The sequence below is a fragment of the Mustela nigripes genome, chromosome 13 (genome assembly GCF_022355385.1).
Source record: "Mustela nigripes isolate SB6536 chromosome 13, MUSNIG.SB6536, whole genome shotgun sequence".
Lineage (NCBI taxonomy): Eukaryota > Metazoa > Chordata > Mammalia > Carnivora > Mustelidae > Mustela > Mustela nigripes.
Genome location: NC_081569.1, coordinates 26,030,909 through 26,054,531, shown reverse-complemented (window position 1 = coordinate 26,054,531; position 23,623 = coordinate 26,030,909). Strand labels below are relative to the sequence as shown.

General features: G+C 40.8%; 1 protein-coding gene across 1 annotated transcript in view; it reads left to right on the top strand.

The window, feature by feature from the left end:
* The window catches only part of OCA2 (OCA2 melanosomal transmembrane protein), a 415,724-nt gene that overhangs the window by 82,700 nt on the left and 309,401 nt on the right, over positions 1-23,623 (top strand). Inside the window, exons 5-9 of the mRNA XM_059372062.1 lie at positions 3,031-3,088; positions 4,866-4,938; positions 12,929-13,089; positions 14,877-14,959; positions 16,223-16,376. Of these exons, the coding sequence (XP_059228045.1) occupies positions 3,031-3,088; positions 4,866-4,938; positions 12,929-13,089; positions 14,877-14,959; positions 16,223-16,376 (529 nt within the window). The remainder of the gene's footprint in view (positions 1-3,030; positions 3,089-4,865; positions 4,939-12,928; positions 13,090-14,876; positions 14,960-16,222; positions 16,377-23,623) is intronic.

The window sequence follows — 23,623 nt, the reverse complement described above, 5'->3', positions numbered from 1 at the left end:
CAAACCCCTCAGATTGTTTTTTAGAGTCCATAGTCTCTCATGGTTCACCTCCCCACATATTCCTTATCCATTTATCTGTCGGACACTTGGGCTTCATCCATATCTTGGTTATTGTAAATATTATTAAAATAAACAAAAGGGCGCATATATCATTTTGAATTAATGCTTTTTTTTTTTTTGTAGTAAAGCAAACTGAATTAATGTTTTTGCTTTCTTTTGGTAAATACCCAGTAGTGCAATTACTGGATCATATGGTATTTCTATTTTTAATTTTTTTGAGGATCTCCATACCATTTTCCACAATGGCTATACCTATTTACATTTCTACCATTAGTGCTTGAAGGTTCCTTTTTCTCCACATCCTTACCAACTCTTCTTACTTCTTCTCTTTTTTATTTTAGCCACTGGGTTAGGTGATATCTCATTGTGGTTTTAATTTGTGTTTCCTGATGATGAGTGATGTTGAACATCTTTTTTTTTAAAAATTAAATTTATTTATTTTCAGCATAACAGTATTCATTAATTTTTTCACATCTTTTGATGTGTCTGTTGGCCAACTGTATGCCCTCTTTGGAGGACATCTATTCAAGTCTTCTGCCCATTTTTTAAATTGGATGTGTGTGTATGTGTGTGTGTGTTGAGTTATGTAAGTTTTTCCTATATTTTGGATATTAAAACTTTATCAGTTGTATATTTTGCAAATGTCTTTTCCCTTTCAGTATGTTGCCTTTTGTTTTGTTGATTGTATCTTTAGTTTGATGTAGTCCCAGTAGTTTATTTTGGCTCTGTTTCACTTTCCTTAGGAAACATATCTAGAAAAATGTTACGATGACCAATGTCAAAGAAATTATTGCCTAGGAGTTTTAGGGTTTCACATCTCACATTTAGGTCTTTAATCCATTTTGAGCTTATTTTTATGTATTGTGTCAGAAGAGTAGTCCAGGTTTATTCTTCTACATGTAGCTGTCCAGTTTTTCCAGCACCATATATTGAAGAGACTGTTTTTTTTCCCCCTATTGTATATTCTTGCATCTTTTGTTGTAGATTAATTGACCATATAAGCATGGGTTTATTCTGTAGTCTCTCTTCTGTTTCATTAATCTATGTATCTGTTTTTGTGCTAGTACCATATTGTTTTGATCACTATAGTTTTATAGTATATCTTGAAATCTGGGATTCTGATACCTCCAGCTTTGATTCCCATTTAAATAGGGCTGTTGCATCAGAGAAATTAAAATAAAAACCACATTGAGATACTACGTTGCACCAGTTAGAATGGCCAAAATTAACACACAATAATCAACAAGTGTTGGAGAGGATATGGAGCAAGGGGGCCCCTCTTACACTGTTGGTGGGAAGACAAGTTGGTGCAGTCACTTTGGAAAACAGGTGGAGGTTCCTCAAAAAATTAAAAATAGAGCTACCCTATGACCCTGCAATTGCACTACTTGGTATTTACCCCAAAGATACAAATGTAGTGAAAAGAAGGGCCATCTATATCCCAATGTTCATGGCAGCAATTGCCACAATTGCCAGACTGTGGAAAGAACCAAGATGCCCTTCAACAAATGAATGGATAAAGAAGATATGGTCCAAATCAACAATGGAATATTACACAGAAAGGATGAATACCCAACTTCTGTATCAACTTGGAGGGGACTGGAGGAAATTATGCTAAGTGAAGGAAAACAAGCAGAAAGAGTCAATTATCATATTGTTTCACTTACTTATGGAGCATAAGTACTAACATGGAGGACATTAGGAGAAGGAAAGGAAAAATGAATTGTGAATTGGGGTAAATAGGAGGGGGAGATGAAGTATGGGAGCCTGTGGATTCTGAAGATTTTGGAGGGGAGAAGGGTGGGGGGAACAGATGAGCCTGGTGATGGGTATTAAGGAGGGCATGTATTGCATGGAGCACTGGGTGTGGTGCATAAACAATGGATCTTGGAACACTGAAAAGATAAAATTAAATTAAAAAAAAATAGGGGCTGTTAAATTACAATTTGGAAATGTGAAATGCTTATTCATCAAATCATTAAATCTAAGAGAATGCAAAATAAGACTTTACCGTTTTGAAAAGATCAGAAAGATACTGAAAAAGATGTCCTAACATAGACCTTCTACATTCTACACAAGCACAGGCTGTGGGCCAGCACCTTTCCACATACAGGAACAGAGCACAGACACCAAATGCCCACTCTTGAGGGGCGGCCAGTGGTAGAGCACACCCTGGGGCTGGGCAATGATAGTGTCATTAGAAGGTGGGATCCGTGGATCTGAGGAGGTGATATGAGCAGAGTGGGACTGGAAAGACTGCAAAGGTTTGGCTAGACTCAGATTTACCTGGGCTCTGAGAGCTGCAGTTAAGAAAAGTGAGATGGTCACTGGGTCAGGACACCATCAGGAGACTGCAGAATGTGCCAAGAACACAGACTGCTTGTTAAATTATCTCTGAAGTAATTCTTAAAAAACTGCTAGTACAACCAGTGACAGCACCCCGATTTCTTTTTTGAATTGTTTGATTATATTTCCATCAGTGTTTTTATATATGTTATATTTATATATAATCCTAATCTCTATCTATCTTCTATCTATCTATCTCTCACTCATCTGCCATCATCTATGATCAAATCTATTTTCTCACTTTCCAGAAAAGTTAGGGGGATACAACTGAAAATATGAATCTGAGAACCCATATAAGGCTTGTTTCCAGGAAATTCAGCTTTCAAAATGCCAGTGAAGAGCCACCAAGTTTGAATTTTAGCATCTACAGCAAGAAACATGTGCAAACACCCTAGGTTAACTTTGCTCTCCTCTGTAACCTGTACCAAGCTGCTTTTCATGAGGCCATACATTTATAGGTCAGCAGTGTCTTCCTTTATGCCACATTATGGAAAGAATTCCTAACATGTGCTTTGAGATTGATATTATCCAAAGCTTCAGAAAGGTGTCTATCAACTTGGCAGTCTGGGCACATACAAATAGGACTGCTTTGGTGTGACTTGGGTCCTTCCTTTTCTCTTGCAGGTGCTGTGTACGGTGGCTGAAAGTTGCGAGCCTGTTTGTCTTTGTGGTGGTGTGCTCTGTGAGTACTACAGAGCTCTGCTGTTGGGTCAGCAGAGCCCCTGGGTGCCTTGGGCTAGATAGCAAGGCACCTAAGGTATGGGGCTCACACCTTTCTTTGGAGGAGATGCTGAATGCATGTGGGATTGTGGGCTGGGGTTGCTGAGGGAGGCCTCCCCTTAGCAGTGCTCCTCTGCTGTGATACAATAGAAGCTTTGCTCTATAGAAGGCAGTTAGCTTCATCCTTGGGTCTAGCTTTCCACCTGAAAGCATCTTACCAATTCTGTTTCAACCACATGCAATGGAAGTCTTTATTTGTCTTGGGCATGCCCTGCATCATGGGTGGCCCCAAGAATGTGTCTTACTGCCAGCATTTGTGTGGTGTGTATCCTGATGTAACCTAGTGGGAATCACATTTCAGGTGCTCAATATTTTGCCAAATGAACGAGTGTGAGATTCTTTGTGCTCAGGTGTGCATATCTTTTGGGTACAAATGTGTGTGTACATGCTTGGCTGTGTGTGTCTGTCTGTGCATGCATGGATGTGAGGTTCTCTGTGCTTGCTGTGTGTTTGTGTGTCTTCATGCCTGTGTGGGACATGTGGGTCATTTGTGGTCTGTGATCATTTTGAGATTGTGTCTGTGATTGGGGCCTTATTGCTGAGTGTGTACAAATTTACAGCATTGGCATCAGATAGTTTTGTCTGCACCATTGTTGGGGGACTCCAGTGAGTGGCTGGTGCATGCTGCTCTGACAGCATGTGAGACTGTGAGCAAGGATGGGGTATGTGAGTGGTGTTTTCATGCCTGTGCCCTGTGGACGCTAAGACGTGTGGCTGTGCCGTTTCTGTGCAGGCAGCCTGAAGTTATGGCCATGCTGAACCCTGAATGACTGGAAACTGCACATGACTATATTTAGTTGTGAATACTTGGTTTTCATTATCTGCCTAGGTGGACATGAATATCAGAGCTCTGTGTGTGTGCATGCAGGATTATGCACGAGAAGAGGCTTCTCTTTTCAGTGTGAAATATAAGAGCAATATTACCTCTTGAGCAGTGAGGGTGGTTCATGAAGTCAATACCTGCAACCCTTTAAAAACCCACAAGGGAAGGGAGCAGTGGCCCAGAGAAAGGAAATTATGCATGAAAAAAGAAACAAATACATTGAGCTCTGAAAACTTCATGTTTTTATTTTTTTGGCTACCAGTTCACACAATTGTGTGGTTCTGAAGCTCTGGCTGCTTACCAGGGCCCAGTAGGTGGTATACTGGGATTTCCACGGAGAAGGTCAGGGTGGGCCAGGTTGTCCCTGATCTCCTGAGGATTGACCTCTGCTCTGTGTTTAGTCTTCAGCCTTTTTCAAGTTTTGGTGATTTGAGGAATTTGTTTTGAACTTCTATAATCTGTCATAATTACATCAGTGTACTTTCTGATGAGGTATAAGGTGCTCTGCAAATTCTACAAACATATACTTTAACCATCACATGGGTTGTATTCCCTTTTCTCCAGTATGGGAAAACCATGTTTACCTTCCTCTGATGATTTAATTTTGTGACTGAGTTGTTAATCCTTAAAATCAACAAATATCAGTAATCAAGACCCATTGTAGTGGAGAATTATAAAATGAATCAGAATTTTATCTCTTAATATCTAAGAAAAACTGTTTAGAGTGAGCTGGTGAATGTTCGATACATTAGTCAATACCATTATTATTCCTGTATTTTTAACTTTTGTCAAAATTATTTAAATCCCAATGTTCTCCTGGCACAAATTTATCATTAAGTGTTTCTGATTGTTACAGATTTTATTCAGCCTGTATCCAGATCAAGGAAAGTTCTGGCAGTTGTTGGCTGTGTCACCCCTGCAAAGCTACTGTATCCAGTCTATACTGAGATGGATAGTTGCCCATGGCTGAGATTCACAAAGAGACACTAGAGAACCATTACAACTGTTGCTGAAGGTCCCAGTGTAGGTGATCACTGCTCTTCCCATGCCTATTTTGTTCCTTCAGGACATTTGATGAAAGACGAGTCCAGAAGAGAAAGGGAGGGGAGCACTAGTGAGACTATTTTGGGTGGTTGATGGTGAGGTTCCCTCTGGGGAGATGATAGCCAAGTGGCACATTCCAGTTACAGCTTGGCTCCCTTGGGCTCTTTCATATTCTGTTTTGTACCCCATCCCCACTTTCTTTCACATTTCAGTGTTGGTAGTTTCTACTGTCCTATTTTTAAGTTCATTGCTTCTTTTCCTTGGCTGTGTCATCTGGGCATGATGATTGCTTGATTTCTTCATACTGTGTTTTCTCCTGCTTTTGTGCTTGTCACTAAAAAGCTAGATGTGTTGTATAGGATAATAGATATTGAGTGTGTTAGCTCGGACTGCCATAACAAAATACCACAGCTTGGGGATTAACAGACATTGCTTACAGTGCTGGAGGCTGGACATCCAAAGTCAAGGTACTGGCCAGTTGGATTTCTGGTGAGAACTCTCTTTTTGACTTGCAGATGGCTGCCTTTCTTGCCATGTCCTCACAAGGCCTTTCCTCAGTGTGTGTGTGTTTGTGTGTGTGTATGTATGGAGAGAGAGCATTCTCTAATGGCCGTTCTTTTTTTTTTTTTTTTAAAGATTTTATTTATTTATTTGACAGGCAGAGAGGCGGAAGCAGGCTCCCTGCTGAGCAGAGAGCCCGATGTGGGGCTCGATTCCAGGACCTTGGGATCATGACCTGAGCTGAAGGCAGAGGCTTTAACCCACTGAGCCACCCAGGCGCCCCTCTAATGGCTGTTCTTATAAGGACAAAATCCTCTCATATCAGGACCCCACCCTATGACTTCATTGAACCTTAATTACTTTCTTAGAGGCCCTATCTCCAAATATAGTCACATTGGGAGGCCAACCTTCAACATGTGAATATTGTGGGCGACATAAACATTCATTCCATAGCACTGTGGGTTTTGGTTGGGGGTCTGTGTAAATCTAGTCAGAGGTTGACAGTGTTGCAGTGTGTGGTTGCCATGGTAACCTCCAGCATCCCAGACACTTGGAATTGCCTGGCTTCTCCTGCTGTCTGCCAGGTTGTGCATTATTCCTACTCCTCCCACAGGGGAGAACTACTTTTTCCTCTTCCCCACCACTCCCAGGTGTTGGAGTTCCACTGTGTCCTAGGCTACCAGATTTGATATGTTTCCCCAGCAAATTAAGGCTTTTTCTTGAGTCTCCTCAATTTCTCCATCTTCTTTGTAAGTACCTGCTCGGGTTCCAGGAGCAAAAGCTTATTATAATGGACATGTGGACACCCCAGTTCTGTGGCTCCCAAGGTCTCTCTACTATCACACTAGCCCACCCTTGGCGTTGAGCAGTTTAAAAAAAATTTTCAGATTTAATCTTGCTTGCTTCTCTGTGTGTTAGTAGCACCTGTCTCAGGGAAGGAAACACTTGGCCTTATTCTTCCCTGCAGTTACCTGTCTCAATCTAGATTTCAAGTTAGCTGTTTATGATGCAACCTCATTCTTGACAGAACAAGTCATTAATTTAACATCTGTCCAGCCTTTTCAGGTTGTGAGAATAGGAGTGTGTTTCTAGCTCTCAAGTCATACCAGCTGAAACTGAAAGTCCAGAGCCCAGAGCTTCTCTTGAATAGATATTTGGATGAGGATAATCACGCACGAAAGTCCCTAAAACTCCCAGTCCTGGGAGAGGAAGCATTTTGGAAAGCAAGCTAGGAAGGAGAGGAGGACGTGGAAGAGAAAGGAGTGAGGAGGAAGAGGAAGCAAGTAGAGGAGAAGGCTTGTAGAAGAGGAGGAAGAAAAGGAGACAGTTGTGTCCAGCTCAAGTATTTCTGATTATTCACTTTCCCCCTGATTATCGCCTTTTAAAAAGGAATTAAATCATTCACAGATTTTATTTGCTTTAATATCTTCAACTGATAAGCTTGGGTGAACTGAAATTTTAGAAAATTGGGTTGTTTTCCTTGCAGTCATCAGTAGTCTTTTGTATGTTTTTATTTCCTCTGGTTCTTTGGGGGAGTTCCCCTGTGTCTTCCTAGGACATCCTCTCTCTCAGCTGAGCCACTCTCCACACACAGGGTACCAGCAACATTCCAGAAAGACCTGGCACTCAAGGCCTTCAGGTGGGCTCATGAGATGGCTCTGGTGGGCAGTGTGTGGTGCATCCCTGCCCTTAAGTGAATGAGAGTGCTTATCTGTACCTGCTCTCAGGACAGGGTAGCTCTGATGTCTATCTGAGAGCTTGCTAAAGTCTTGGTATATGCTTCACCACTTTAAAATTGTTTCTCAGTTTTAGATGAAGATGTGTATCCCTCTGAGAGAACTAGAGAGAGCTGTGATTTTAATGAACTTCATTTCCCATCTTATTACCTCCATAATAATAATAATGAACTTCATTTCCCATCCCTTACCTCCATATCATCTTCATGAGTTAAAAACAATAAGACGTCCTCCTGCTTTCCTCAGCTTCCCCTGGGGACTTCTCAAAGCAAGTGTCAGTGTGGAGGCCTGGCTTCATGATGTCCCCAGGAGATGGATCCTGCCTTCAGTTCATGTGACCTCACTGTAAGTGATCATAACCTACTGTCCAGGCTGAGCCAAGAACTTGGAGGGATCCTATGCAGAAACAGTCTTTGGTGAGAACCAGACAGGGAAGGGGAAATATTTGTAGGTTGCTGGTGTACTGTAGCTACTCCTGTATGAAGCTTATCAGTCTGCAGGAATTCTAAGTAAGCATAACAAGTAAGGATAATACCAGGATAAATTCAGATAATGACAAATGAGAGTCCTCTGTTCAACCCACCAAGAACTGTACTGTGTCACTCTACCTCCACAGCTTTGTGCACAGTGTTACCTCTAGAGCAGCTCAAGTACACATGCTCTTTCCTGAACTTGAATGAACCCAAGCCAATCCTAGTGGCCGGCAGACAAATGTTTTTTCTCAGCAAGAGTAACTGGGCAGTTTCTCTCCTGTTCTCTGAGCTGTGTGTGTACTTTGCTAAAGAGAGAAAGAGAAGTGGAAGAGATGGCAAGAGCTGTGTGAGATGGTAGGGTGCTGCAGATTGGTTCTTATATGTCTGTGGATCTGTTGAAGAGGAAAAAAAAAATGTTCTGTGACACTTGTTAAAGATGGCAAGTCACCAGGAACTTAGTGATATCTGTAGAGACCACAGCAGTGAAGTCTTGCAGTGGGAGAGAGAATGAGCTTTAAAAAGTGGGATTTTAAAGCCAAGGAACAGGGTGGGGAGGCAGTGGGTGAAAAACTAGTAAGAGGAAACATCATGAATAAGAGAAGATCCTGGCCAAACTGACTTCACAGGATTCTTGCTGAAGTCAGGCAGAGTTACCAGACATCATGTGGGGGGATAGAATGTGATTGGATATTAACTGTGATTAGATATGGAGAATGAAGGTTCTGACCAAATTAACCTAGCAGGATTCTTGCTAAAACTGGACCACACAGAGATGAATGCAGACGCCCCAAAGTCAGGACTTAGTCTTATATAAGAGAGTTCAAAGGAACATAACTAAAGTTTTGGCCAAAGAGAGACTCTCTTGTCAATCATTTACCAATATTCAGGCTGATTTAAGCTTCCCGTGGGCTCCTTAGAAAATGTACATTGGTATCAGTAGATTTTCTGTACATTTCTGGAAGCTCACAGACCCTCTCTCAGGACCGTAGGCTGAGAACGTGCTGTGGGGGTTTGTGAAAGGAGAGATCAGAGGTCAGAAGTGCCCCTAAGATGTCCCCAGAGAGCCAATTGCAGCTGGTATTGAAGGTGGGGACAGAGTCAAGGGAGGCTATCCTGTGCACCAGAGTTTGGACCTTTGAAGGTGATTCTCAGCTAAGGGATGTTATTGTGCAGGTCTGGGGCAAGAATGGATTCAGGTCTGGTTTTGAAAGGCCAGTAGCAGTGTTCTCATTGTTGTCCTCGTGGGTGAAGAGCCCTACAGTTCTTCCTTCTTGACTTCTGGATGTGTGTTTTGGTGGGAAGTGCTTTTGGAGAAAGCCCCACTATCCTTTAACTGGAGAATAACAAAGCTACATTTTCCCCTGTGATGTTTACTTTGGAATAGTCGGGATTTTTCACCTCAGTAAGTGTGGGGTTTTTTTTTTTTTTTTTTTTAGAAGATTTATGAAAGGAAATGGCTGTGATTGCAGACACCCAAGGTTCTTTGTCTCTGAATTGTTCTCTGTGCTTATTATGGGGGAGACCTGTTCAAGTCTCTTAGGTCAGTAGAGAGGTGAATAATGGCCAGCAATCCAGGTCATATATAAGCAGGGTAATTAGGCTTCCTCTTTTCCTCCCTTCTATCCCCTTTTCCGCCCTCCTTCCCTTCCAATCTTTTTCTTTGTCTCTTAACATACAGTTCGTTTTTCCATCGCCGTCTTCATAGTAGCCCTGGGTTTTTAAAGTGCAAAAAGAAAACAAAGGATTTTGTTCCCTTCTGTTCTTCCTTTCTTACATCCTAAGCTCCTTAGGTAGTAAGCTTATAATTATGTTATCCAATATGATAGCCACTAGTCACCTGTGGTTCTTTAAGTTTGTATTAATGAAGTAAATAACATTAAAGTTTCACTTCCTCATTCACACCAGCCACACTTTAAGTGCTTAATAGCCACATGTGATTAGTGGCTATTGTATCAGACAGCACAGATAAAAACATTTCCATCACCACAGAAAAAATTCTATTGGCCAGCACCACTCTAGAAAGTAAGGGCAGTCTTTCATCCATCTGGTCCCAAATGTTGGAGAAAATATATTAGCACTAGGTAGATTATTTCTGTGAATGGATCAATCTTAAAAGTTTCATACTTTATCAGATGACATTGCTCCCATTTTTATCAAGAAGTGGGGTCAAAAGGAAACCCACTTTCTTACCTCCATTCAAATAAGCAAAAGTTGTGTCAAAGAAAAATTGTATCAGGTAAGCAGGTAAGGAAGACTTTACTCAAGACTGGGGCAAGAATGGATACAGGTCTGGTTTTGAAAGGCTGCGGGAATAGGGAAGAGACTGAACTGAACTTCAAATAAACAGGAAGTCTACAGAAGGGTGAGGGGGATGATGGAAAATTACCAAAAGGGTACTTGGCTGGGGATAGTGAAGGCATTCTTCAAAAGTGAAGGCATTCTTAAAAAAAAAAAAAAAAAATGAAGGGATTCTTGATAAACTGGGCTCACCAGGCCAAGGTTGAACATTAATCAAGAAGAGGGCTCAGAGGACTTGAGTTTGGTCCAGGAGGAGTTCTGGCCAGTGTTAACTGAACCTGGCATAAGACAAGCTCTGTAGAAAACTTAAGCATAAGCCCAAAAGGACTCTACAGTCTAGGTGGAAATGAAGGCCCTTTTTCAGGCTCTTGTGGATTTGTTCCATGCCCAATAGCAGCACATTGCCTGCTGTTCAGAAGTGCTTTGCTCATTTGTTTTTCTGCCTACCACTCAGAGGCCACCAAAACAGCCGCCCACACTGGCACAGCCAGAGAAGAGTCAATGGTCACACTCATTAGATGTACAACAGGAAGATGATTAAGTAGGAACTCAGAGGAATGGTGTCTAGGGAGCTCACACAGTGGGAATAAAGTTCATGGAAGGCATGTCAAGTTAGCTCTTGAAAGATGGCTGTGATTGAGGTAGTGGTAAAGGCCGTAGACTACTTTGATGCAGCTAGAAGAAGAAGGCGCTTTCTCTCTGACTTCTTCATGCCCCCATCTGGCAGGGTATTGGTGAAACAAGTGGGGGCATCTAATGTGGTGAGAACTACATTACTTTCTGGAGAAGTAACGAAATGAATAAGGTACAGTTATTCCTCTTGAGGAGTGAGACCATTTGGGGAGAAAAGTCTAAAACAATTGTAGTATGGCATGAGCCCAATCTACAGAGGAACACACTGGAGAAGGCCAGAGGATCTGCTGGAATCATGGATGACAAGGGAAGATTTAAGGAGAGGGAAGCTTGAGTGAGAACTCAAAAAATGGTAGAAGTTCTTCAGATTTGGGGAAGGCATTTGAGGCAAAGGCAGAGGACTATATGTTAGGAACATGGCAGATAGTTCAACATGGGGGAAAGCCAGGATTGAAGCTGCCTGTGAGGGTGAGGCTCAGTTAGAGGTTCCTGTTGCTGGGATCTGGAAGTCACAGCTGACACCAGCGCACCCTAGTGGGCTTTGAATCCTAGTGCGTGGTGGGCATGTAGAAAGACAGAAAAAAGGAATGATGCAAATACATGTTGTCCTGTGTCTATGTGATTTTGTATGTACTCCATTTGGTTGGTTAATCATAGGATGCTTTGTTACATGGTTGTCTCCCTAACAGGGTATGAGATGCCCCCTGGCCCCCAGGACAAAGGTCTTGTTTTATTCATTTATTTTTTGGAACGCAATAAATGCTCCACAAACATTCATTAAATCTGAAGGTGAAGCCTCTGCTTTTCCAATATTAGCCTCTAGGTGGTGCTGTTCCATCTCCTGAGTTTCTGCAAGGTCCCTAGAATCTCTTCTGAACTGAAATTTTTCTCCCCACCCTGTATCTTGTGTTTGCCCTGGGGAAAGACTGGTACACGAGTAATTTTTGCAGAAGCAGCACTGTCTTTTTGGGCCTTCTCTTGGTACATCCTGCCTTGCATGACTTCTGTTTTCCATTTCTCCTTGATGGAACCCAAGTAGCAGCCTAAGTGTGTGGAGAGGCTTTCCGACAAAAGTGCTGGGGACCCCTGCTCATTCTGGGCTCTCATATGGACAACAGTGCTGATAAAACACCTTTTTTTTTTTTTTTTTTAAACCAGGGTTTCTTTTGTACAATTGGTTTTTTAAACCAGTACATTTTGCTAGAGGAGATAGATAATGAAAAAAGATTAACCATTCACTAGCCCTTGATAGTCAAAGTAAATCTTGTGTATGCTCTGGCAGCAGTGAGGTTCTGCCTTTTCCCTAAGTCTGTTCCATAAACTACCTGTTTCTTTTAGGTTTTTAAGGAAGAGTAAAGGAATTGGCTACTGAATCCTCCTGCAACCAGTGAGGTGCTGTTAAGACTTTTGAGACCTCATACAAAGCATGGACTATTTTGAGATTCATTTTTGCGCCTACAGCAGTTTTTGGTTCTGGATCAAAATGACTGGGCTAGTTGCTGTGTAGAGTCCATGTCATGACCCCAGAACCAGAGGCAAGAGTTTGTCCAGACCAGAGGGAGAAGGGCTGGGTAACACAGGCTCCTACTTTTGTGCAACGACCAAATGCAGGATGTTGGTGTTAAGGGGAAGACTATAACAGGGCTTAAGTGCCATGGAATTATATTTTGTAGGGGGAAACCCTCTTTATCTGATAATTTTTCCCTGATCAAGAGCCTTTCACATGCTTTGAAGAAATTTGTCTCCTTTCACTGCAGTGCATGTCACTTATTTAGATGACTTCGGAATTCTTATTTTCAATTCTCTTTGTGATTTCTCATTCTAAAACTAGAGACCTGGCACCTAAGGATTTGGACATGGATGTGGGTCAGTGTATCTGCTCATTCATGCAGCCATCCTGTTTACTAGCTCACGGTGGGTCCAAAAACTTGGGGAGAAGTTCTATGCTGGCTGCAAGAAGTGGAAGCAGAGATCATGGTAGGCTGGGGGATACCACTTTGAGGTTAAAACAGAGGATTTGAAACACATGCGGTCAGACATTGCAAAACCAACTCCATGTCAGGGGTGAGGTACAAGGAGATAAGGAGTGCTCAAGGGCTGCAGTACAGTTGGAGGAAACAGCCTGGATAGGTATTTCTCTGTGCACCTTCTAAGGAGGGTGCTCACTGTGTGGGTGGTGAGGGGACTTCAGGCCTCTCTTCCTTGCTTTGTGGTTCACCTTGACTTTGCCTCAGCTTTGAACCTCTCCAGCCATGTGGACTCCACATTGCTCCAGGTGGATTTGGCAGGGGCCCTGCTGGCCGGTGGCCCCAGTCATACCGAGAGAGAAGAACATGTCGTGCTGGAGGTGACCCAGGCTGATGTTCCAGGCTCCAGGAGGCAGCGGCCACAGCAGGTTACACTTATAAGTTACTTGAAAAGAATTGTAAAAACTCATTTCATCGCTTTATAAATTGAGTTTCCTTTTGAATGGATTTGATGGGGAGCCATGAGGCAATGGCACCATTATTAGGCAAGCCCTATATTCTGCTTTGTCTTTGACTCTTTTCTCCTTTATTTAAGACAATTATAAAACTCTTGCCATTTCAGTAAAATCAGGTTTGCAAGTTTTTTTATTTAGATGATTTTACTGGGGGGAAACATTCTATATTTGAAAGTAGTTTTTTGTTGTTAAAGCACCATTAAACCTGGGCTTTACCCTTTGGTATAGTAGGTACTTCAACATCATAGTTCCCTTGGGTTTGGAAACCCCTGGCTAGACTTGCATAGTTTCCCAAAGATTCTGTTTCTAAAGTGGTAGGCTCTTGTGCCTAGCATCTCCTAGACAAAAACCCTTAGCTCCTGTCTTTTGAAGGCAAGGAGAGCCAACAGTGGTGTTGTTACCATGACCCAGAGCCTAGACAAGTCCTGGCCCCTCTGTGTGCATCCTCACCTGTACCCCATGTCCTGGGCTTGATGACTTCTCAGGATTATCATGGTGACTTGTTTGTGAAGTTTGTGGGTTTTCCCTATTATAATCAATAAAGGAAATCCTGCTGGTGCACAATACTATGTCATCAAAAATGAAGCATCTGATGGATTACTGTACCCCTTGCATTTTCCTGCCATGCAAAGCAGAGTCCACAGAGCAAAGACCTCATTATGAATGAGGGTGCCATTTCATGGGTGATGGTCTGTGCAGTACCAGTGTTCTAAACCGGTTGCCTTGGCCATGGTCTTAGGATGTAAACATTACTTCCTCATGTGCGGTGTACAACCAGCTGGCAAGGCCTTTTTGGTAAAGGCAAGGTGGGCACACATCTGCCTGCTCTGTGGGCCTTGTGTGGAGGAAGATGGGACTTTTTGCAGCGTGCTGACATAGCTGCCTGTCCATGGGGCTCTATTCTGCTCTAGTGCTCACACACAAATCCTGCTCAGAAACATGAGGAACATTAATAGATATTTTCTGATATACTCATTATAAATACTGAAGTGTTTTAAGAGAACTTATGGACTCTCTTTTATGCTTTGACCAATTTCAGAGTTCCTATTTTCATTTACTTTATGATTTGTGAGCAGCAAAGCACCTGTCTTCCTGTTGAAGTTTCCTTGGCCCTTTGGCTAGCCCAGGTAGCCCTTCCCTCTCTGCTCATATCTGGCCCATTCAGCTGGTTTCTCCACTGCTCTGCTTACGACAGGAACATGTGGGTTGGGTTTGCTTGCAGCAAAGGAAGCTTCATCCTTGGGTCCTACCTGCCATGGACTCCTATGACATGGGTATGGAGACTTTTCTGCCTCCAGTTTGCAAGCAGAAAGCAATGCTAAGCATGCATTTCTTATGAATTGCCTCAATGGGCTCAGAAGATCCCAAGTCTCATATAAAGTGCAGTGATATCTTTTTATCATAATAAATCAGAGTTAGTTCTATAACTTTGTACTTTTTATACTAATTCTGTATTTGTACTTCTGTATTCTTTTTTTTTTTTTTTCTTAAAGCCCTCTATGTTGTGTAAATTTCCAGTTCTGCACAGCTTGGAATTGCTAGTGTCAGGGATATGGGAGCTGTGTACAAAGTCCTTGCTGTTCTTCTTTTTCTTCTTTTCTTATTCTAAACTAACATCTACACTGAATAGCACTGAATCAATCCCAGGTGATGGTTCAAGTTCAAAGACTTACTCTGATATTACATTTCAACTTTTACAGGTCACTCAGAATTGGACAGTATTTTTAAATCCAAAAAGAAGTGAGCAGTTGGTGGTGAGCAGGACCTTTGAGATACTGAGCAGGTAGGTTTCAGGTGATCAAGGATTTTGGGAGAAGGTCTCCTCTGGACATTTTCACTTAAAATATTTGACCCGTGGGACTCCAATTTTGACAGAAATAGATCAGTTATGTGGTTTGGGTGGAATGCTTTAACTGTATAGACGACAAACATGAAGGATGTAGGAGGACATCATAGCCATGAGCGTCAAGAAATGAGGATTGATTGCAGGGTCCATTTTGAAGCAAATGGTATTTTATAGCTGATGCTTTAATTTCATTAATATTATGAAACTCCACAATGGGGAATTCCAGGAAATTTTAGGATTCTTCCTCTTTCTTTAATTCCCCTCTATATTATGTCTTTATGAGTTTGCTATGCCTGCTATAACAAATACCACAGAACGTATGACTTAAACAGTAGAAATTTATTTCCTCAAGGATTCAGCAGGATTTTTCTCTTCAAGTATTCTCTCCTTGGCTGCTTCTTCCTGTGTTTTTCTGTGGACCTCTCTCTCTCTCTCTCTCTCTGTGAGTGTGTGTGTGTGTGTGTGTGTGTGTGTCCCAATCCTTTCTTGTAAGGACACCAGCTGTACTGAATTAGGGACCACATTAGTTACCTCATTTTAACTATAAAGACTCTCTCTCCAAATACAGTCACATTCTGAAGTTTTGAGGGTTAGAGTGTCAACATCTATATTTTGGGGACATGGTTCAGCTCAGAATAGTTACTGACTAAACTTTAAGAAAAGTATTTTCGTTTCATCATGCCACATACTGTTGATTACTTAGATGCTTCTTGTTCTGGGAAATTTTCCCCACCATCTGGGACAACCTGTCTACGTGTTCTCAAGTTGCACATGACCCTCTTTTGAATCTCCCACATGTGAGAATATTGGCTATTCTATTGTTAGCAGGTAAAGCAGTCAGTGTGTAATGAGAATATAGAAAATTAAATGGCTAGAACCAATCTGAAACTCCTTCCTCCCTGTTAGTTGTTGGAATGGCACCTGCCACAAGGCAGACACTGCCAGATGAGGGCTGAGGGGCCTATGTCAAATGGATCTGGCCATAAGGAGGCTGTGCCTGCATCTTACACTGCTCATACGCAGTCAGATCTCCTCATCTGCTGGGTAAGACATTGGGCTAAATCACTGTGAGGTCAGTTTGGGCTCTGGTTATGGCCATGGATGACTTGCATTGGGAAGAACACCAAGGAAGCAAGCACTAATTGTCCATTAGAGTGTGGTTTCCCTTACTAGTGGTAATATCTTTGCTTCATTCTGCAGAGATACTGTTTCTATCAGCATTCGAGCCTCCCTCCAGCAGACACAGACCATTCCTCTGTTGATGGCTCATCAGTACCTCCGTGCAAGCATAGAAGCACAAGTGACCATTGCTGTGGTCATCCTTGCTGGGGTCTACATGCTGATTATATTTGAGGTAACCTTCATGCCAGCTCTCTAAGATTTATTTGTGCTCACAGGTAAGTGTCTTTCAACATACAGGTGCTCTGGATGGGCTCAGTTCTGCTTCTTAATCACACTGCAATGGCATCTTTCCCAAAAAAGGAAGATTTCCATCATTCTAGGTAGGAATTGATCTGTACTGGAATATTCACTGAATCTTGGCAACTGGCTTTAGCAGGCCCCAGCAAAAGTTACCTGAGAAAACTGAATATGTATGTGATTTTTCTCACTCTCACTCTGCTGTTCACTTGAAGTGTGACGCGGAGGGTGTAAGTGTTGAATCTCTCTGAAATGCATATTAAAATGCCTCCTATTTGCTTCAGAGGATTGTATATATTATAGGCCACTTAGGCCGCATGGAGGGAGAGATTATTTGTTATGTTTATCAACTCAGCTAATGAGTTAATAATGCTATAAACATTAGAATCACTACATTTGTATCTTTGGGGTAAATACCCAGTAGTGCAATTGCAGGGTTATAAGGTAACTCTATTTTTAATTTTTTGAGGAATCTCCACACTATACTCCAAAGTAGCTGCACCAACTTGCATTCCCACCAACAGTGTAAGAGGGTTCTCCTACTCCACATCCTCTACAACACTTGTTGTTTCTTGTCTTGTTAATTTTGGCCATTCTGACTAGTGTAAGGTGGGATCTCAATGTGGTTTTGATTGGAATCTCTCTGATGGCTAATAATGAGCATTTCTTCATGTGTCTGTTAGCCATTTGTATGTCTTCTTTGTTTAAGTGTCTGTTCATGTCTTCTGCCCATTTTTTTGATGTGATTATCTGTGTTTTGAGTGTTGAGTTTGAGGAGTTCTTTCTAGATCTTGGATATCAGCCCTTTGTCTTTAGTGTCATTAGCAAATATGTTCTCCCATTCTGTGGGTTGCCTCTTTGTTTTGTCGAGTGTTTCCTTTGCTTTGCAGAAGATTTTGGTCTTGATGAAGTCCCAAAGTTCATTTTCATTTTTATTTCTTTTGCCATTGGAGATGTGTCTTTTTTTTTTTTTTATATTCTATTTATTTATTTGACACAGAGAGAGAGAGATCACAAGTAGGCAGAGAGTCAGGCAGAGAGAGTGGGGGAAGCAAGCTCCCTGCTGAGCAGAGAGCCCGATGCGGGGCTTGATTCCAGGACACTGAGATCATGACCTGAGCCGAAGGCAGCGGCTTAATCCACTGAGCCACCAAGGCGCCCCGGAGATGTGTCTTGAAAGAAGTTGCTGTGGCCAATATCGAAGAGGTTACTGCCTATGTTCTCCTCTAGGATTTTGATAGATTCTTCCCTCACGTTGAGGTCTTTTATCCATTTTGAGTTTATCTTTGTATATGGTATAAGAGAATGGTTGAGTTTCATTCTTCTATACATAGCTGTCCAATTTCCCCAGCAGCATTTATTGAAGAGACTTTCTTTCTTCAACTGGATATTTGTGCCAGTACCATGCTGTCTTGATGATCACAGCTTTGTAGTAAAGCTTGAAATCAGGCAACATGATACCCCAGCTTTGTTTTTCTTTTTCAACATTTCCTTAGCAATTTGGGGTCTTTTCTGGTTCCATAAAAATTTTAGGATTGATTGTTTGTTCCGACACTTTGAAAAATGCCAAAAATGGAATTTTGATCAGGATGGCATTGAAAGTATAGATTGCTCTAGGCAGCATAGACATTTCAATAATATTTATTCTTCTGATCCATTAGCATGGAATGCTTTCCCATCTTTTTGTGTCTTCTTCAGTTTCTTTCATGAGTGTTCTGTATTTCCTCAAGCACAGATCCTTTACTTCTTTGGTTAGATTTATTCCCAGATATCTTACAGTTCTTGGTGCTATAGTAAATGGAATCGATTCTCTAATTTCACTTTCCATATTTTCATTGCTAGTGTATAAGAAAGCAACTGATTTCAGGGAATTGATTTTGGGTCCTGCCACATTACTGAATTGCTGTATGAATTCTAGTAGTTTGAGGGTGGAGTCTTTTGGGTTTTTCCATATAAAGTATCATGTCATCTGCGAAGAGAGAGAGTTTGACTTTTTCTTTGCCAATTTGAATACCTTTTATTTCTTTTCGTTGTCTGATTGCTGTTGCTAGGATTTCTAGTACTATTTTGAACAAGAGTGGGGAGAGTGGGAATCCTTGTCATGTTCCTGATCTCAATGGGAAAGTTGTTAGCTTTTCCCCATGGAGAATGATATTTGCTGTGGGTTTTTCATAGATAGATTTGATGAAGTTGAGGAATGTTTCCTCTATCCCTATACTTTGAAGTGTTTTAATCAGGAATAAATGCTGTATTTTTTCAAATGCTTTTTCTGTGTCAATTGAGAGGACCATGTGGTTCTTCTCTCTTCTCTTATTGATTTGTTTTGTCACACTGATTGATTTGTGAATGTTGAACCACCCTTGCATCCCATGGATAAATCCCACCTGGTCATGGTGGATAATCTTTTTAATGTGCTGTTGGATCCTATTAGATAGGATCTTGTTGAGAATTTTGGCATACATATTCATCAGGGATATGGGTCTGAAATCCTCCTTTTTCATGGGGTGTTTGCCTGGTTTGGGGATCAGGGTAATGCTAGCTTCGTAAAAGGAGTCTGGAAGTTTCCCTTCTCTTTCTGTTTTTTTGAAACAGCTTCAGAAGAATAACCATTATTTCTTTTTTAAAGAAATAATGTTTCATAGAATTCCCCAGGGAATCTCTCAGGTCCTGGGCTCTTGTTTTTTGGGAGATCTTCGATCACTGCTTCAATCTCGTTACTAGATATTGGTCTATTCAGGTTGTCAGTTTCTTCCTGTTTCAGTCTTGGAAGTTTATAGGTTTCCAGGAATGTATCCACTTCTTTTAGGTTTCTTAACTTATTGGCTGTTGATAATAATTTAACTGTTGATAATATATAACTGTTGATAATAATTTCTGATGATTGTTTCTATTTCCTTGGTGTTAGTTGTGATCCCTCCCTTTTCATTCATAATTTATTAATTTAGGTCCTTTCTCTTTTGTTTTGGATTAGTTTGGCCAGTGGTTTATTGATCTTATTGATTCTTTCAATGAACCAGCTTCTAGTTTCGTTGATGTGCTCTACTGTATCTCTAGTTTCTATCTCATTGGTCTCTAATCTTGATTATTTCCCTTCCTGTGCGTGGGGTTGACTTAATTTGTTGTTGGTTTTCCAGTTCTTTAAGGTGTATTCTGTTTTTTCTTTTTCATTTTTTTTGAGTGAGGCTTGGATGACTATGTATTTCCCCCTTGGACCACCTTTGCTGTATCCCATAGGTTTTGGACCAATGTCTTCATTCTCATTGGTTTCCATGAATTGTTGAAGTTCTTCTTTGATTTCCTGGTTGATCCAAACATTCTTAAGCATGATGGACTTTAGGTTCCAAGTGTTTTAATTTCTTTCAAACTTTCTCTTGTGGTTGAGTTCCAGTTTCAAAGCATTATAATTAGAGAATATGTAGGAATAATCTCAATCTTTGGTATTGCTTGAGACCTGATATGTGACCCAGTATGTGGTCTATTCTGGAGAAAGTTCCCTGTGTACTTGAGAAGAATGAGTATTCTGTTGTATATATCTACGAGGTCCATCTGGTCCAAAGTGTCATTCAAAGCTCTTGTTTCTTTATTGATTTTCTGCTTGGATGATCTATTATTGAGAGTGATGTGTTAAGATCACCTATAATTGATGTATTCATATCAATATGACTATTTTGATTACAGTTGGCTTTTATAGGTGGTTGCTTCTGTATTGGAGGCATAAATACTTATAATCATAAGATCTTCTTGGTGGATAGACCCTTGAAGAATGATGTTATGTCCTTCTGTATCTCTGACTACAATTTTTAGCTTAAAATCTAATTTATCTGATTTGAGAATCACTACCCCAGCTTTCTTTTGAGGCTCATTGGCATTTAAGATGCTTCTGCATCCCTTAATTTTCAGTCTGGATGTAGCTTTAGGTTCCAAATGTGTCTCCTATAGACAGGACATGGACAGTTCTTGTCATTTTATTCAGTCTGAAATCCTGTGCTGTTTTATGGGAGCATTTAGGCCGCTCACACTGAGAATGATTATTGAAAGATAAGTTTTTATTGACATCATGTTGCCCATGAAGTCCTCGTTTCTATAGATTGTTTCTGTAAATTTCTGTTCTATGTCACTTTTGGGTTCTTTCTTCTTTTATAGATCCCACTCCACTTTAGGGGAGTGGTTGAAACAGGGTCTTCTACTTCTTTGCCATCTTTCCCATCCCAAGTCAATAGCTGTATTAATAACCATTCAGAAAAAACTTTTCCCTTCCTCTCAGCAGCCATGTTAAAGGTAATAAAAGTCCTGAAGAGAAGTCAGTTCAACATGGCTTCTACACTGACAGAAACAAAAAGCAAACTGTTGAGAAGAAACCAGAAAATTAATTCATTGATATGGCTCATTAAGGATACCCTTAGATTCTTTTTAATAATTTTTGAAAATTCAATTAACATATACTATATTATTTGTTTCAGAGCTAGAATTTAGTCATTCATCAGTTGCATTTAACACCCAGTGCTCACTACTTCAAGTGCCCTCCTTAATGCTCATCAACTAATTACCCCTTTTCTCCTCCCACCTCCCCTCTAACAACCCTCACTATGTTCCCTATAGTTAAGAGTCTCTTATGGTTTGTTTCTCTCTCTATTTTTCTCTTATTGTACTTTTCCATCCCTTCCCATAAGAGCATCTGTTTTGTCTCTTAAATTCCACGTGTGAGTGAAATCATCTCATACTTGTCTTTCTCTGACTTATTTTGCTTAGCATAATTCCCTCTAGCTCCATCCACATCATTGCAAATGGCAAGATTTCATTCTTTTTTGACAGCCAATTAATATTCCATTGTCTATATACACCACTTCTTCTTCCTCCATTTATCTTTCGATGGACATTTGGGCTCTTTCCATAGTTTGGCTGTTGTGGACGTTGCTGCCATAAACATTGGGGTGCATGTGTCCCTTTGGATCACTACATCTGTATCTTTGTGGTAAATATCCAGTAGTGCAATTTCTGGTCATAAAGTAGCTCTACTTTCAACTTTTTGAGGAACCTTCATACTGTCTTCCAGAGTGGCTGCACCAGCTTTCATTCCCACCAACAGTGTAAGAGGGTTCCCCTTTCTCTGCATCCTCACCAACATCTGTTGTTTCCTGACTTATTAGTTTTAGCAATACTGACTGGTGTGAGGTGGTATCTCATTGTGGTTTTGATTTGTATTTTCCTGATGCAGAGTGGTGTGGCACATTTTTTCATGGGTCTGTTGGACTTTTTAAAAAATCTGTTTATTTGACAGAGAGAATGAGAGAATATAAGTTATTCAGGAGAGAGAAAGAGAGAGAGAGAATGAGAATGAGCAGGGGAGGGGCAGAGGGAAAAGCAGAGTCCCTTTTGAGCAAGGAGCCTGAACCAGGGCTCAATCCCTGGACCCTGGGATCATGACCTGAGCCTAAGACAGACACTTAACCAACTGAGGCACCCAGTCATCTCTCTGTTGGCCATTTGTATGTCTTCTTTGGAGAAAGGTATGTTCATGTCTTCTGTTCATTTCTTGACTGGATTTGTTTTTTTCTCTGTTGAGTTTGATAAGTTCTTTTTTTTTTGATAAGTTCTTTATAGATTTTGGGTACTAGTCTTTTATCTTATAAGTCATTTGCAAATATTTTCTCCCATTCCATAGGTTGCCTTTTAGTTTTTTAAAAAATTTTATTTATTTTTTAAATTTCTTTTCAGTGTTCCAGAATTCATTGTTTATGTACCACACCCAGTGCTCCATGTAATACTTGCCCTCCATAATACCCACCACCAGGCTCACCCAACTTCCCTCCACCCACCCCTCCAAAACCCTAAGACTGTTTTTCAGAGTCCATAGTCTCTCACGGTTTGTCTCCCCCTCCAATTTCCCCCAACTCCCTTCTCTTCTTCATCTCCCCGCCTTCCATGTTATTTCTTATGCTCCACAAATATGGTTTCATTTATTTGTGGAGCCTTTTAGTTTTTTTGGCTATTTCCCTTGCTGGGCAAAAACTTTTATCTTCAAGTTCCAATAGTTCATTTTTGCTTTTGTTTCCCTTATTTTTGGAGATGTGTCTACAAAGAAGTTGCTGTGGCTGAGGTCAAAGACGTTACTCCTTGTGTTCTCTTCCAAGATTTTGATGGATTCCTATCTCACATTTACATTTTTCATCCATTTTAAGTTTATTTTTGTGTATGGTGTAAGAAAATGGTCCATTATCATTCTGCTGCATGTGGCTGTCCAATTTTCCCAACACCATTTGTTGAAGAAGTTGTCTTTTTTCCATCAAATATTCTTTCCTGCCTTGTTGAAGATTAGTTGGCTCTAGAGTTAAGGGTCCATTTCTGGGGTTTCTATTCTGTTCCATTGATCTGTGTGTTTTTGTGCCAGTACCATACTGTCCTTATGATTACAGCTTTGTGATACAGCTTAAAGTTTGAAATTGTGAAGCTACCAGCTCTAGTTTTCTTTTTCAACATTCCTTTGGTTATTTGGTTGGGGGGATAGTTCTTCCGTGGTTCCATGCAAATTTTAGGATTATTTGATCCAGGTCTGTGAAAAATACCAATGGTATTTTGATAGGGATTGAATTGAACGTGTAGATCACTCTGGGTAGCATAGACATTTTAACAATGTTTGTTCTACCAACCCACAAGCATGGAATGTTTTTCCATTTCTTTGTGTCTTCCTCAATTTCTTTCAAAAGTGTTCTATTGTTTTCGGGGCACAGATCCTTTACCTTTTTGGTTATATTTATGCCGGGGTATCTTATGGTTTTTGGTGCAATTGTATATTGGGTCAATTCATTGATTTCCTTTTTTTCTGCTTCATTTTCAGTGTATAGGAATGCAAATTAATTCCGTGTATTGATTTTATATCCTGCCAATTTGCTGAAATCCTGTACGAGTTCTAGCAATTTTTGGATGGAGTCTTTTGGGTTTTCTACAAAAAAATATCATGTCCTCTGTGAAGAGTGAAAGTTTGACTTCTTTGGTGATTCGGATATCTTTTATTTCCTTTTGTTGTCTGATTGCTGATGTAGAATTTCTAGTACTATGGTAAACAACAGTGATAAGAGTGGACATCCATTTCATTTTCCTAAGCTTAGGGGAAAAGCTCTCAGTTTTTCCCCATTGAGGATGATATTTGCTATGAGTCTTTCATATATGGCTTTTATGATTTTG